The sequence below is a fragment of the Lepeophtheirus salmonis genome, chromosome 13 (assembly GCF_016086655.4).
Source record: "Lepeophtheirus salmonis chromosome 13, UVic_Lsal_1.4, whole genome shotgun sequence".
Lineage (NCBI taxonomy): Eukaryota > Metazoa > Arthropoda > Copepoda > Siphonostomatoida > Caligidae > Lepeophtheirus > Lepeophtheirus salmonis.
The window spans coordinates 14,671,920-14,689,236 of NC_052143.2; the positions used below are offsets into that span (position 1 = coordinate 14,671,920).

At 29.1% G+C, this 17,317-nt stretch overlaps 1 protein-coding gene across 1 annotated transcript in view; it reads left to right on the top strand.

Annotated features, from left to right (window-relative positions):
* LOC121128340 (peroxidasin homolog) overlaps window positions 1-17,317 on the top strand; it is a 245,113-nt gene that overhangs the window by 152,785 nt on the left and 75,011 nt on the right. The window contains exon 2 of the mRNA XM_071892740.1: window positions 7,032-7,246. Within this exon, the coding sequence (XP_071748841.1) occupies window positions 7,032-7,246 (215 nt within the window). The remainder of the gene's footprint in view (window positions 1-7,031; window positions 7,247-17,317) is intronic.

The window sequence follows — 17,317 nt, forward strand, 5'->3', positions numbered from 1 at the left end:
AGGAAATCTAGAGTTGATTATAAAAATGAGTTATCTACCTCATAACTCTTTATATCATTGTATAATTATGTTTTATGTGCTTACCTTATGCATATTTTCTCTCCTCAAAATGTTTAGGTGACATAGTCCAATAATGTTTTTATGAAAAAAATGAAATATGTAAAAATATAAAGTTTAAGCTATATTAATCAATGCTTAGACGTTGTAATAAAGTTTTGTAAATTTAATTTAAAAATATATTTTATTGCCTCTGTTTACCATCATTTCAATTTAATTCAACTAGAAGATTACCCAAAAAAACAAAAAAAACAAAAACTATAATAAAATAGTTGATCTTTTGTAGATTTTCAATGTTATTCAGATATTTATAGTCGATGGAAAATCTTTGTTAATATAACAAAAACATCAATGATGGTTGATCAAAAAAATCAATACATTTGCCTTTTCATAAGATATGTGACCAAAAAATATCGTTCCAAAATAAGAAGCAGAAAAATAGCTGTCCATAAAGTGAGACCAAAAAATATCGATTCACGGTCCAAGACCGTGGTATGGACCAACAAATCACTCAAAAAAAAAACAATTATGACCGAAACAAACAAAAAAAAATTGTTTCTGGAACGAGGTATTACATTAGTCTAAAGTACTATTTCTTATTTTAATGGGAGGTACACCATTGCAAGGAATATAATTTAGCCCTCAGATAGGAATACACTAATAGAGGGGTTCTCAAATCGGGGAGGGGGATACGCGTACTCCTTGGGGTACTTAGAGGGACTACATGGGGTATTTGAAATTTTTAAAGAATATTTTACAAGTGGTACATAAATCAGGGACGTCGGCAGGATTAGCCCCTTCCCCCCGCCCAAATTAAGGAATTTTTGTTTGTAACTAGAAAATCATTCAAAGGTTGAATTTCTTTTTCAAAAAATTTAATCGTTTAAATCCTCTTAAAATTAATTAATAATTAATTTTTTTTTATAAAAATTTTATAATGGAGTATTTTTTTCTAAAATTTATATCATTGTTTGGTTTGTTTTTTTCAAAACATTTCATTTTCTGTGAACAGCTATGGAATTTGAATATTCTTTTAAACAAAGCCTATTTTTTTGAGAATAGATATTAAGTTTTGAAATTTATTTTTTCCAAGATATAATTTTTTGTGAGAAGCTCACAAATCCCCCTTCCCCCTCTAAAATATAATCCTGCAGACACCCTTGTCACTGAATCTAAAAATAATTTGTGTTGGTAAGGGGGTACTTGGGTTAGATAAATATTTTACAAGTGATACAACACTAAAAAAAGATGGAGAATCCTGCACTCATTTGTCTCTGTTAAATACAATAACAGAAATATTCAATGTCTTTTTTTGAACATGAGTTTTTGCATAAAATTGTGAAATTTACAAATTCAGAAGCAACATTATTAAAATGAATTAAACTTTATTTTATTTGAAAGAATATTTTTACACTATATTCGCTTAAAATTTTGAAGAAATACGAAGTAGTCTAATTTACCCGTACATACAAATAAAAATAGGTTTAGTTAAAGAAAATCTATTATTTTTTACATAGATGGTTTTTGTAACGAGTATCTTGCGATGTATATCCGTTTACCATCCGTTTAAGGTAAACAATGTCTTAAAGTTAAGATTTATAATACAAAGCCTATTAAACAATTTTGTGATTGTTAGTCTCTATACTGTTTGAGTGTACGTCAAAAACGAACACTACACTAGCAAAGAGAAAAGTCTCCATAATTTACTGTTATTCTTCAAACAAGGCGAAAACACCAGCCAAGTGTCTGAAAATGTGAATAGTTCGATTGCCCTAATACTGTCTGAGTAAACCAGGTGGTATTTTTGTTTCGTCGGTTCTGTTCCAGTAATTTTGATTTCAAAGATACAAGCTCGATTGTAGGAAATAGGGATAATATTAATGAAAGTTTGATCTCCTTGTAAACACTGTTCTGATTGTCAAAAAGATGAGGAAAAATCATTTGAAAATAAAGGATGTATTTCTACTACACCTAGTATATAACTTCGTAGCCATTATAACTGAAAGAGAATAATTGACAGAAAAACAAGTTAATCTAATATTTTTATACACGTTTAATAAAAAAAATAATAGATGTTTACACTTTGATTAAACTATGTTATGAATAATGATTATATTATTTAAAACCTTTTTTATCGGTCATAAACACTCTCCACTTTCAATTTATCAAGTTGTTTTTGTGTCTGTTTATTGATTAGAATTTATTTATTTATCACAATAAACCCTTACACACAAGCAAATAAGAATGGAATAGATTTTCTTTATTATAAAAAAAAACACCTTAATTTATCAAATCTTGCTTGTTATATGAATATATACACTATGCTTTACAGAGATAATCTACTGATATCTTTCTTTCATTGTTAGTGAATTAGAATTTTCCTTGTATGAAATTGAATTTTAAATAAAATATGTACATATTTGATACAAAATATAGGTATTATACATCTGATTACTTGTAAAATATATTCCCTTGTACTCGAAGAAGAAAAAAATATCTTTGAAAGATTTGAGGGATCCCAATGGAACTTGTAAGTAAAAATACTCTGGAAGACTTATGTATTTGTATACTTTGTATATTCCGCTCCTATTTCACAACAATTGTACCACAGAAAGCTTTCTCATTTATTTAAATGTAAATAGGAAATATATTATCATTTACAAAAAAAATTCTCTGATTAGAACTTTTTGTTTTCTATAAATGTGAAACCACAACCAAAAAGACGACTCATAAAAACAGCATGAAAAAATAGTTTTACACATATTAAGAACAAAAAACTTTGAATACAATTTATAATAGGTAAATATAACAATATTTCCTTTAGTCATGATTTTACTATAGTTCGCTGAGCCCCTTTAAAAGTTTCTTAAGCCCCTCCCCCATTTTTTTATTGGGGGAATCATATCTTAAATACAGGGTTCATCTTATCTAATAGTATACATTTTATTTTTTTCAATTTTTCAACAGTAAAATTTAAATGGGAGAACATTTATTTAACAAAAGCATCTTAAAATAGTTCTTGGTACAACTTTTTATCTATATGTGAGCCCTCATATATCATAATTACCTCAATAATATGGATAAATCCCTTGCAGACATTAGCCATATCGTCATACTTGAGCTTGTTCCACTTCAGGCTAGACACCACAGGAAGTATTAGAGCACACCCTCTCCTCTAGATACGCATATATAGAGTATTCTAATGGGTTCGCTTCAGGAGAGGAGGGCAGCCATATGTTGAAGTCCCAAAAGACTAGAAAGCTGTAGTTCAGGAAGGTCTATATCTTAGGTGCGCGAGGACACGTGGCTACGTTTTGAGTGAAAACAAAGTTGTCTCCAAATTTTTTTCTGGCCCAAAGTAGCACTTTCTTATCAAGAAGTTCTAAGTCAGCATCTACACTAAGTAACTCCTTCCTTTTCACAAAAATGGGAGGCCAGACTCCTCACAACTATTCTGAATACATTGAAAGTATACATATGGAGTGTTGTAGAGAGGGATGCCTGTCGAACCTACAACAGGAATTTGGATGACTTGAAGACTTCCATCATTGCAACTTGGAAAAAAGTTGATAATGCCTACTTCAAGAAGACATGCTTTGTCTTTAGGATCAGATTGGAGCCTGTTGTGGTAGCTAATGGGAATCATATGAAATATATTATAATTTATTAAATAAAATTTTAAGTTTATATCTTTTATTGTTCTTGACATATGTATATGATCAAATAATGTTTTACTAACAGTAGCTCAGATTTCGGTTACGCACACTGTACATAAAAAAATTTTGCAAAAAAGAAAGACAAAGTTAAAAATCCATTAGTATCAAAAAAAAAATGTCGCATATAAGAAAAATATGTATATAATCAACTTTTTAAATGAAAAGAAGCAGTTTCATGTATAGAGATTTTACTATGTATTTATTATGTTATACATTTTTCGAATCAGTGTGGTTTACTCACAAGTTCATACCATATCCTTATTTGGCAATTAAATACAATTTGAATTAAAGATACGTTATATATAAACATAGAATATAAACATAAATATTACTGATTACTCCATAAGATTAAAATTAAGTTATGATTCTTGACCGGGAATTAAATAAATATTTGTGTCGCTCTTCATTATATCCATCCAGGGAACACTGTATATAACACTATACTAGAGACGAGAGGATGTGCAAAATATCCAATATCTGCATCTTCTTGGTATCGCAAAAAATTCTTATAAATTTCAATATTTGCTCCGATATTTTATATGATGTAATTAGAGAAAGAGAGGAAATGAAGTAGAAAAAATTTGTTAAATTTTTGTTGCCAGGAATCCTCAATACACTGACTACTCATACTTATATGAAGAAACGCACACATCTGTTATGACTCATGTACTTCATAAACAGAGTGCGACACAAAATTGGTCATAGCATTAGGTAAGAAAATTCAAAATATTATTTTTTATTACCAAGTGTGGATCCCATAAAGATATCTCTCTTTATTTAAACAGTCGTCTTTCTAAAAATTAATAATCCAGGATCAAATGGATCCGTGCTTCATAACTCTCACGAGTTAGCTTTTTCCCCAAGTAAAGCTAGTGCTAATACAAGATGAAAAATAAGTATATAATTTCCTAAAAAACTAAACAAATGCTTTATGTGCCACACACCTAGAGTTTTGTAATGTATAGGGCAGTGATTCTTAGCTTCTTCATAACGGCAGACCATTTAGGCGGTATTGTTTTTTTTGTTTTAAGGAACATCTCATTTAAACCGTTAAAATTTACGCCTAGAACTTTTTTTGCCTTCATCAGAGAAAACAAATATTTATTTGGACCAACAGCGATAGGGAAACCCTATAATGGTGGACTTATAGTTAAAAAAATACAAAATATTTTTCTTGGTGTAAGCAATACATATAAAGTAATAATCTTAAGATTTAAAAAAACCCGTAAAAATGTTATAACAGTTCTGAAATCTAAATAAATACGTCACATAAAAAAAAGAATGAACTAGAAATCCCCGGAGGTAAAACATCACATCCCTCGCGAAAGCATAGAGGTATGAAATTCTGGAGATTAGCACATTTATAATAAAATTTATGTTTTAAAATATCTTTATTTTGGTTCGGGAGGTAGAAGGTATTGTGTTTCGTGAGTCCCGTTTCGTAGAAGACGTAACCTTTGTTTAGTATCCAGGGTGGGAAGGATATCTTTATCTTTTTATTTCAAATTCGGTAGAGCGTAATTACATTTTTTATGACTTCTCTATGATATAGATCAGGGGTTCCCAAAATGGGGGATACCGCCCAGGTGGTGGTACCGTCACTTTGGGAAACGCTGGTTTGATAAGTCCAAGTTTTTTGTTGACTTTGTATGGATAGTCGGAATTTTCTCTCAATAAAGAAAACATCGCCACACATCCGATGTATACCTTAGTTAAATAGTTTTTGGAAGGATTCCAGATCTCAGATCCGTAACTTATGATCGGGAAGGAAATAAACTTTCACCATGAACGAACGCCTACATTTTTGAAACTTTTTTTAATGATAAACAAATTTTTATTTCCCTCTTAAATTTCAGATCACAAGATACAATTAAAGGCATTCTCTAAAATAAAATAAAATTTATCAGCACACAGAGAGTTTTTTTTAATAATTAATGTTCTTTTAATTGGTCAGATAGAATTACACTGATTAAGTATGGGTTAACGTTATAGCATTATAATTAATCCATCTGACCTAGGAATTGTCTTCGAAGACCATAAACATAAAGTATATTTCTTTTTCTATGAAAGACCAAGACGCGAACTCATGCAAATTTAGTTCAAGAGAATAATTTATCTCGAGTGTGTTGTCCATTGAGCTACTGACAGAGTTTAACTCTGGTAAGGTGATTTTCGTTTCATGTGCGTCAAAAATATATCTGCCAAAAAAGTATTCACTAAATCCAAGTACACCTCAAGTATAATTCTAGAGCCGTTGACGTTCAAGTACGTAGCCCCAGTTGGGATATTTCTGGATTTACTTTCTAATGATATATAATCCTTTTGCAGAGCAAAATAATGTTATTTTATTTTTATTGATGCTCTAACAAAAAAGGGGTCTATTAAAATATTATTTGGCATGTTATTGATCATTCATAATCAAGTCATTGACACTTTTTGGAGTAGTCTAATTTATAGGAGTATTTGATTTCCCTACTAATAGTAACATTAATATTCTTAAATATATATTATGTTAAAGAATTGATTTTTTTTCAGTTCTCATCTATAAAAGAGATTTAAAAAAATCTCAATTGAATGTATTTTTTGTTCTTTATGGTTCAGCATGTAGTCAAAGAAACAGATTTAAAAATGTACATAACTAAGTATAAATTTAAATATTTATGGCATTTTATATATGGAATTTACGATCACAAATATAATCTTTGTATATATATATCCACATATATTTTTGGTAGGATCTATATTTTTGCTATCAAATATTTAAAAAAAAAAGGTTTTATTATGTGTAGGCTAAGAACTTCAATGCTTTTAAGTGCAAGATATAATGTTTTACCATTTTGTTGTTTAACATATATGCAGCATTCATAAAACAGATTCTTAATGAAATATTTGATATATTTTTATTGTATTTAATTAGAAGAGGGAAAAAAGTTTGGAAAGGAATGCTTTACGACAAGGCTCTACAAATTATTTATGCTTTTCTACATATTTTATATAACAAAGGGCCTATGAATCCATTTAGATATAAGGTTGTTATATCTATATTTAGCATAAAAATGCATTTTTGAATAGTAACATATAAATCATAATCATGACGCTATTTTAAATCATATTTTTTTTTCTTTTATTATCAACATTTATAGGTAAGACATAAATTGTAAATGTAATTTTGAGTAATTGACCATAAAGGATCTCATATCTAATATTTAGGAGTATATGTAATCAATTAATACGTTATATTTCTATGAATATTTACAGATTTTGTTGGCTGTAAACAGCAGTATCGGCATAGACAACATCATCGACGAGAAGCAACAAATCTAACTCCAAATCGCTCCAGTAAAACCCCTGAAAGATTCAAACTATGGGCAGATGGACCCAATTTTGATACGGATCTTCCACAAGATGTTACTGCAATCAAGGGGCAAACTGCATATTTGACATGTCGTGTATTTGAAGGACGGAATAAGACGGTGAGTTATTTTTTTATTTTATTTTTTTCAGTTTGAGAATTTAGGATCAGTGCAAGACTGGTAGAATCTTTCTGAACTAATTTTGCAAATATTAGGATTTATATTTGTTCACTTGAAGGTTAACAGTATTGAACGATCTCTTTAAAAATTGATTAGAAACCGATTCTCAAAGAAAAGGTTTGATGATGTCATTTGTGTACGGAAATATGTATACATCAATACGATGACGTCGTGCAAAGTTTGATATTAAAATTATTTTTGTGTGCTCATAATAAAATTATCATTTAAGTATCAATATTCACCTATAGTGAAAAGGCCTTGACTCCTTTTTAAATCTTCAAAGTTATTTACATAAAAGTATTGATTCATTACGCAGTGAAGAATTAAGCACAGGTCTCCACCGAAATATAAATCTACAAAATGGGATTAAATAGAATTACTAAAAACTGGTTCGACAGGGAAAAGTTTGACCACAGACCGAGTCTCGACACTATTATTTTTGTATAAAATTCATAAAATGAAACGTGTATATATTATTGACATTGTGTAGCATTAAAGAGGATTATCAATGCAAAAGTTTGTCCACAAAATGGATTAAGATTTATTTATTTAGATTTATATAAATATTTGCCCATGATTCCTCCTTAAGTTGAGACAAAAAATATTTTTCATAATTTGAAAAGGGGGTTAAATAAGAGAAAGCAAATAAGGTGAAAAATTTGTATTTTTTGAATGATTTTGACACATCTTACATGCCAGAATTTTGTACATAATTATTTATATTTTCAATTAACTTTCTCACATTACTGAAAAGCAAATACCAATGTAGTTCATTTAAAGAGCCTATCTTGATGCAGATATATATGTATATTTTTCCCCCTCAATAAAATCAAAACAAGAGAGTAGCATTAAAATGCAGTAGCTAAGCAAATATGTGAGAAAAAGATCTAAGAAAATGTTGATTGAAAGTTGTTGTTTTTTTATCATGATGCCCTTAAACACAAAAACAAAATCGTGTAGCTTTTTAACAATTTACTTTCTCCATTTCTCTATTCAAACTATTTTGAACTATCCTTAAGAAACCCCACAAATATCACTTAAATGTTATCAGTGCACAATTAAAAAAGAGATATATTTTATGGCTGGAAGAGCCATAACGGAGTAATATAGATTCATAAATTAACTAAAGATTCTAAGCAACTGGTTCAAAAATCAAAACAAAAAATAGCCAATTCCATTTACATATTTTATACTTTTTTGAAGTAATTATCTTACTCAACGATTTGTAAACTCTTGTAGAATATAAACAGAACAGGCCGAACATTCAGCTCTCTCCGAGAGAGGTTTGATGAAAATAAATGAATCATAGGGAGTCAAATTGGATAATTGTTATACATTAAAAAGTTTTATTACGTACATTTATATATTTAAATGAACAGAATGGAGCAATGTTATTCAGTTTTACTCTTCAATATCATTACGAGTCTATCATGGATTTCAAATTTTCACCTTGGAACCTTCAGTCTCAATCCTTACCTTCTTAACCCTATAAGGATCAAATTATTTTGGGGCAAATTAAATATATATATATTTATTAATAATATGTGTCATTTAAACTATAAGTGGGAGATAATTAAAAAAATAACAAATTCATTCAATTCTTATGAAAATGGAAGATATATGTGTCCAAATTTATGGATAGATGATCAAAACATGCATTAAAAATAGCACTCACAATACGTCCTTATTTATTAGCTCCATTCCAATCTTAGAACCGGTTCTTACGGAAGTCAGTACAAGAACTGATTTAATAAAAGAAGTTATTAACTTGAGTTAAGTCATCACAGACCAAAAATCGTATGTTTTATGATTGATAAGCAGTACTGAAATGGACTGGACCGAGACTGAATAAAATGGGACTACAGTCTTTAGTCATAAATAAGGACTAGCACAGCACTACAAATACGTATCAATTAATAACTCAGGCTAAAAAAGTTAAATACCATTACATATTATTATAATTTTTCTTGCCCATAACTTACTTTGAAGTGGATTAATTATAGAAATGAGTGGATTCAGATGAAACTGATCTCTACCGCTATGCCTTTCCGAGTAAACGATGATGTAAGATGCTATGTATGGTGGGCTCTTATAGGATTGAGTGAGCGATAACATATGAATTAGTGCCCACATTATTTCAGCTGTAAAACTTTCGTTCAACCAGTTATTTCTGCTTATATGTACATTTGTTTGAGAGGAGTAAGAGGATCATTGGAACATATTTGTTCCAATGGTCCTCCTAGAGTTTAAGTTTTTCTTAAACAACCGTCTGCGCTATGTAATGATGAAGAAGAGTAGAATATATTAACCTTGCTCTGTCGTGGTCTATTGAAAATATTACCCTTTATTACTATTGCATACCATTATCTTGAATCATATAAATACATAAGTACACGCAATAAAAAGATCTATTTACATTTGTTGTATACATTATTATGTGACTCTAAATTAATGTTATTAAGCTTGAAATTGGATGTAAAGATTAACGGCATAACTAAATCATAGATCAAATCGTTGTAATAGGGTTATATATAGTATTTTATATTTATAAATGTTTTTATTTTTTTTCAATAAAAAGTTTTAGGAGTTGGTTGAAAAATAGGTAAAAAATTTTATAAATTTGACTTTTATTTTTTTTTCAGACTTTTAGACTTCTTTTTTTTTCTGGGATGTTTTGGTCTTGAGCTGTGAGTGTTTGTCTGCATGGAAATTTTACTGGTATCAAAAAAATACTTAGATATTATCCTTCTAACTCCATGGCAGAAATTAGAAACCAGAGATCATAATGAACATAATATATGTGCATATAGTCGGTTACCACAAAAACAACGTGCAACGAAAATCCAGAAAAGATAAATTACTTATATATGTTTTTAAATCAATTAAACATACAGTCAACATTTCTATAGATAGGTTGAGATACTCACGTACACTAACTAACCATTGAAATTTTCATTTATTTATGAAATCTAATTTGATTCCAATAAGGCTATTCAAATCGAATATATATCTCAATTTCTAATTATTAATGATAATGATTAATTTTTGCACAATTATGAGTTCTATTTGCGGTGTTTCCAAAGGGTTTATCATTATTACATTATGATAAAAAACTGTTTCTCTTTATTTTTCAATGCTGCTATCATATTTATTTAATTGTTGAAGACAGAAAATCTTAGTATAAAGTAATAATTATTGCATGTGCTCATGGAAGATGGAGAGTAGTAAGCATTTTTGATCGGGAGTTGTTGGACTTGGAGAAGAATTTAAGATCGACATTGCTGTAATTCCAGCCTATATGCCCTTTCAATATACGGAATGTGATTTGAGTTATTTTCCTTCCTCTCACGGCTACTTGCAGCTGATCTAATACAGCCCCATGACAGCTAACTGCTCTTCTCCCAAACATTTTTCAAATTGTCAGATTTCCTATTTTCACATACCGGCAAGGCATATTTTATGAATCACAAACACGATGCAACAACATTTTTGCGTGCAGGCTGAACCCCATATTTATTATTTCCATATAAGCCATAGAACGTGAAAATGACCATTAAAACTTTCAAACTCTAATGGTTTGGCCTTTAAAGTATTTTTAAAAAAATCAAGTTTTTAGGGTAAGCTACAATTCAGTGCCATATTTTAGCATGAAAGACATATTTACATGAAAATCAAAGTAAATAATAAATTGATAAAAACATTCAGCATTTGATAAATGAATTATTTAATAATTTACCTTGATTACCAGTGTTAAAAAATGTATATAACCACTAAAAATCCACAAAACTGAAGTATTTTACTTAAAAGTGAATCTCTTTTTTATTTTTTCTTCAAGTCTTTTATATCTTAGCTGAAGTTGTAGAATAGACTTTACATTTTAATTTTTTTAAAAATGCATTTAAAAAAGGTAGATTGTGATTGCTTTTTGGTCTATTTTGTTTTAATATTTATTAAGGAATTTTATTATAAAATAAGCTATTTAGGTTGTGGTACAATATATTACAATATTATTCCGGACTGGAAAATTTAATTGGTAATATATATATCAATTAATGAATGGTTTTGAATATGAAGCACGTATAAAATTGTTTTAATCCCCTTCCATCTAAATTTTTAATCATTTAAATAAATATTATTGTTGAAAATCACATGAAGATTTGTTTTTTTTCCACAGAATATTGTCGTAATCGATATTCAACGAAACCTAACAGGCTTATTTTATAAAAAAATCCTTATAAATATGAAAACAAAATAGACTAAAAATCAATCAAACTCGACTTTTTTTAAATGCAATTTTTTTTAAATTAAAATATAAAGTATATTCTAAGACTTGAGCTAGGATATAAAGCACACGAAGAAAAAATAAAAAAGAGATTTGCTTTTATGTAATGTCCTACATTTTACTCTATTTTTTAGTTTTAGTTTAAAAAATAATAAGAAGAAATTTGAGTTTCAGTCAGGTCCAGCTCCAAGACCTTCATCTTGTTGCATAGTGTAATTAGTAATGTTGATTATGCAAATTTGAATTCGTTTGTTCCTGTTAATTTGTTAATAATTACGAACAAATATTGAATAATATTAAATTTCATACTAGTGAATAATTGGCTAACGATCAACTAATTTATGTTTTGTTTTTTTATATATATTTTTTAAAAAGATTATGTGACACAATAGACGTAACAACCTGTTATTGTTTTTAAATGAAAGAAAAATATTAGAGGTTTCTCATTTTCTTGATTTTTTTTCAAGATCGCTTTAGTTTGATTTTGTCTCTTGGACATATTAATGAAACACTTATTAATTAATTCATTCCTTGTGTTACATAGATATTAGGAAGACCACATTGAAATGCGATAATCATAAGAAAAATGGCCTTATTAATAATGTAATTGCATAAACGTAAAAAGTAGGTATATACAAATTTATAAACGTTATCCAGGTGAAACAAATGTGTTTTGAAATGCCATTATGTAACCATAAATAGAAAATTTTATATAAAAGACCAAACTTTTTAATGTATAAATATATCTATATTAAATGTACCAATATAAGTAAATTATATATCCATATTAGAAAATAGAAACTTCTTTTGACTTACCTAGGGGGTTAAATTAAACATAGCTATTATCTTGAAATGGTTTATAAAGTGTGTGTGTTTTTTACCTCTTTTTTTATAGACATAACTTCTTCTTCTTTTTTGAAAACTTAATATTATATGCATGTATAAAAAAATTGTTGGAAGAAGTTATTTGAGAAAGTGTATTTTTATCTTATTTGATAGATCAATTGTGAAAATAACAAACTTACTTTGAGAATGATTGATTATTTATTTTTATGATTGATCGGATTTAAACCATAGTTCTATGCTAAGAAATCACAAACAATTGATAGCTCAGGAATACATACGTAGGTAAAGAAAGATTTGTTTTTTCCTTTCAAAATTATTTAAGGGATTCCGATATGATCAAACCAATATTAATAAATATGGCTACCTTAAGTGTGAAATTTAAGAACCGACAAAAAGTGACGTCAGTAGCCCCTTTTGGTGGAGGGGACTTGACACCAGCTAAAAGTTTATCATGCACCAAAATACATATCAGTCTGATTTTGGTGTAATCACATAAGGAATCCAAAATGGTCGAACATGTTGTTATAAAATTTGGCAAGTAGACGTACAAAATAACCAAGCATGTTCCTATGATTCTTTTTGGGTCCTACGAAGTCATTAAGAGCCTGTTTTTCAACGAAATAAAACCTTTTTTTCCTTCTCTCTGTCTCTTCCTCCTTATCTTCTGTATCTTTCTACATTCCTCCCTTTGTATCTTTTCGTCTACCTCCAATCTTTGTTTCTATTACCTTCTATTAATTCCAGCAACGGAGGACCCTCTGCTTGTACATTTATAAGTAACTATATAATGGTATTGATAATTTTTGGGGATAATCCTCTACCACTTCCTGGCAAAAAAATTACCGGTAGCAACGCTCCTGTTGTAAATATATCAGGAGCCGATAAAATTGCTTATTTTACTTAGCTTTAAATATATTGGCCCCAATCACTGTCAATATTTAATTTCTTTAAAAACCCAAATCCAAGAAAAAAATCACTATCAAAATCAATAATTTTATTTCAAAAGAGTAAGATTGAGAGTTTTTAAAAAGTCAATTTTTGAAAATCCAAAACATTTCTTGCAGTTGTGTCTTTTTTTAATTAATTTATATGACTTTCGAAATGGCATGAATTTTAAATAATAAAATTATCGAGATTTTTGAAAGCTAGTATTTATAAGATATGAAAATAATTTTTAAAAATCATTGCCTTGTTACCTATATTAATAAAAGAAATTAACACATTGCCGGAGTCGCCAAATTTTACCTCTTATGCGGTTTTTCAACGCACCATTTCAAATGACTGTTTAGGGTAAAATCAACGGGGTTTTTTTATATGTTGGTTATTTAATACACAAATAATCGGACTCAAAGAATTCGTGTCTGTCGTTTTTTAGACTGAATATATATATTTATGTTGCGTATAAGTTGAAATTTTGTATACATTTCATTTTGTATTAGTACAAATTGCAAACAAAAAATGGGATCAAGTATTTGAATAAAGTATTTAAATCATTGGGATTTGTGTTCAAAACATTTCTCTCATGGGTGCTTAGATCTAATAAAACACCAAGACAGCTTAACTGATATTCTTACAAATATTCTACAAATTATCAGAGTTACCACGGGTGTTTTTTTCTGTATCTTTCATTTTTACATACCAGCAGAACATCACATAATATTTCTACATTGTTATTTATTAGTTACAAAATGACAGTGTGGATGATTATATATAGACTGACAGATACACATTCCTTTTTAAATATAGATATTAAAATACAATTACAAACTATTAATTGAGGAGTATTAAAAAAGGAGAGTAACTCTGAACATTATTTATTAGGGAGTTATCTCCTATACTAAAATAGCAAATTGATTTTATTAAAGCAAAGTTTGTTCTTTCGTCGACACATAACAACTCAGAGCAATGTCCATACAGTTCATACTAATATAATCAAAAATTATATGCAGAAATGTACAACTATTCCAATCTTTTTTGCAAAAGGATTGTGTATAATTTATTTGTGGTCATGCAAAAATTACCAAAAGCGATTTACAACAAAAGACAAATGAATAATTATTTTATAAAAAAGAATAATATTACATTTTAACCTTTCTCATGAGAAATTTAATTCCTTCGTTCTTTTCGATTAGCATAATATATTTGCATATACATTTCTAAATACATATTATGTTCGTTAGGATGCATCAAACACCCGTTGATTTTTAAAATTTTCTTGTTTCAGTCAACCAAGTGTTTCTGCAAACAATTAGCCAAATCGAAAATGGTCTATAAGGTCATATAATATAATATTTCATTGAGGCATTTAGTAAAAACAAAATCTCAACTTTTTTGGTGGTTTTTTTTTGCCAAAACTACCCATGTTTAGTATCAAATTAAAGCTTTTGACGTAAATAATGTAAAAATATATACAATATACAAAAAAATCTTTCAAATTTTGAAAAATCTCAAAATAGATTAATACAATTTTATGTTTGGGAGTAATATGTATAGCCCTGTTGAAGTCCAAAAAGGAATATAATAAATACGCTTGTAATTTGATGCACTAAACAAAGAACTATTTTCACTAATTAATTGTATTTTAATTTACTGCTCAGTACTTAACAATATAAACTAAATCTGATATATATAGTATATTTTCAATTGTTGTTATGTAAACTGCAAAGACTAGGTCTGCGCATTGTTCGGGTTGGGAAATACTGTTACGAAAGAAGATCGTACACCACCAGGAGGCACCCTTCCATTCTGGCATTAGGCTCTCAGATGTATTTTGTAAGACATACAGAAAGAGGTTGGCAAAGAAAAACAAAACTAAGCAACACAATTGGAAATCTTCTGACATCGTTGTTATTTAGCTAAAAGCTTTCAAATGGAATAAAAGTATTCCTTGAAATGTCCGTCCAATCCTGCTGCAAAAGAATATACGACCTCCTTATTGTCGATACAGCATTTTTATTAGCCATGAAGTATGACAGATTAGCATGGTTAATACAGTTAACAAGTTAAGGTTAATAAGACCCATAGAAAAGAAAAAGCATGGAAAAAAGAATAATCCGTTATCTAACATCTAGTTCTTCTTGATGCTCAAGGTTTTGCAAGCTCTTCTGATTGGTATTATTTCGAAGAGGTCCCCATCAAGTGAAATCGTTGTTGAACAAGCTTTTGAATGTTTAAATAAATGGAAATGCTAGTAGTGAATACTGGAAATATTACAACTGCTTGTATCACAATTTAGTCCCGAAACGAAGGTACTCTTGCATGTCGTCATCATATTCCTGAGATAATTTTGAGTAATATACTAACAGCATTAGAAAATTACACAATCAAAGTCTCCTCAAGTTTCTCTTTTCAGATGAGTTCAAAAGAATTGGGAACGTATATATCATATAACGGGAAATAATATCTTCAAATTCGATATCTGTGTATAATGAAGGTTCAAATAATTTTATCTTGTTCTGCAATGCTACTCCCTTAAACAGAAAGATTTCAAATACATTGTATTGTCGGTATCATTACCAGGAAATGGCTCAACTGTACAAAATTGTCCTTAATGGTGATACTACAACACAGGACTAACTATATAAACTTGGAGCAATGCATAAAGCCAGTTGATGTCGAAAATTCTTTACTCGATCAAAATATGCTTTCGTGAACATCAAATTTCTTTATTACATCAAGGAACTGTTACAACACAGAATCAAAAATAACAATTGAAGGGATTTGGTGTTTAAATCTACTGTGATTGGTGGTTTCCTTCAAAGTATGCTGTCAACTGCTCAATAGTCTGATTTGTAGTTTCACAAAACTCTTATTAATTATAAACGTGTCAATTCAACTTTTTCAAAAGTTACTTTGAAGGCTTTTGATAGACACTTGTGTTTTTTAACTTGAAAAATAGTAGTAATGCCTCTGTTTAGCGACAAAGTTCGTAAAGATGAGCACCAAAGGCTTACAGATGATTTTCGAGCCTTAAATCCAGACCACTTCTCATGTACTTCAAGACACCATTAATGCTCAACATAAGGGAATCCATCCCTTCAAAACAATATAGGGAGGGAAAATTTAGCAGACTTTGTGAATGAGGATCCTTGGTTTATTAAATCTAAGTGTTTTGATGCCCTTTATAGAATACCTAATATTTGGCTTAGTTTTTGTACAAACTCTGAAAGGATCAAGTTTTACATTTGAGAGAACGGGTAACAAAATCAATGAACCTTGGGGTGTTAGAAGTACTCTAAGGTACGTATATATAGGGGTTTTTCATAAAGACAGTCCTTAAAATATGTTTCTTCTATATACATTCTAGAGGTTATCTTTCCAAATATCACTCGTATATATTTTCTCTTGAAACAAGAATTAAGAGTCCTGTGTAATTAAGGTTTCCAGAACAAATATATTTATTACTTTTTTATTTTCTAATTACGAAAGAGTAATTACCCGGAAAAAAACACACATAAAGCTCAAAAATATCAAAAACAACATCACAAATACTAATTTTGTTTATTTTTAATTAGTATAAGGCCCAGTCTTGAGATCCACTGAGAGGCAAAAGGCTTTGTCTATAACTATTTAGCAGTGATGCTAATTGGTAGCATTTTGGGCATGTTAAAATAAAAGAAGCAAAAAATCAACTTAGTGACCCTGACAATTATAAAAAAATGTTTTTGAGGACAGTAGCTTAGCTACCATGACATTTCATTAGATCAACTACAATCAGTTGTGAGGAGGAGGGGAAATGGGAAATTAACAAAATACATAAGCAAACAGCAATACTTACTTGTTTATCGACCTTCAGTTCTACTTTGAGTCCAACAAGGACTGACAATTTCGTCACTCAGCCTCAGAGTTACCATACGTCATTTAGAAGCACACGCAAGTTTTCA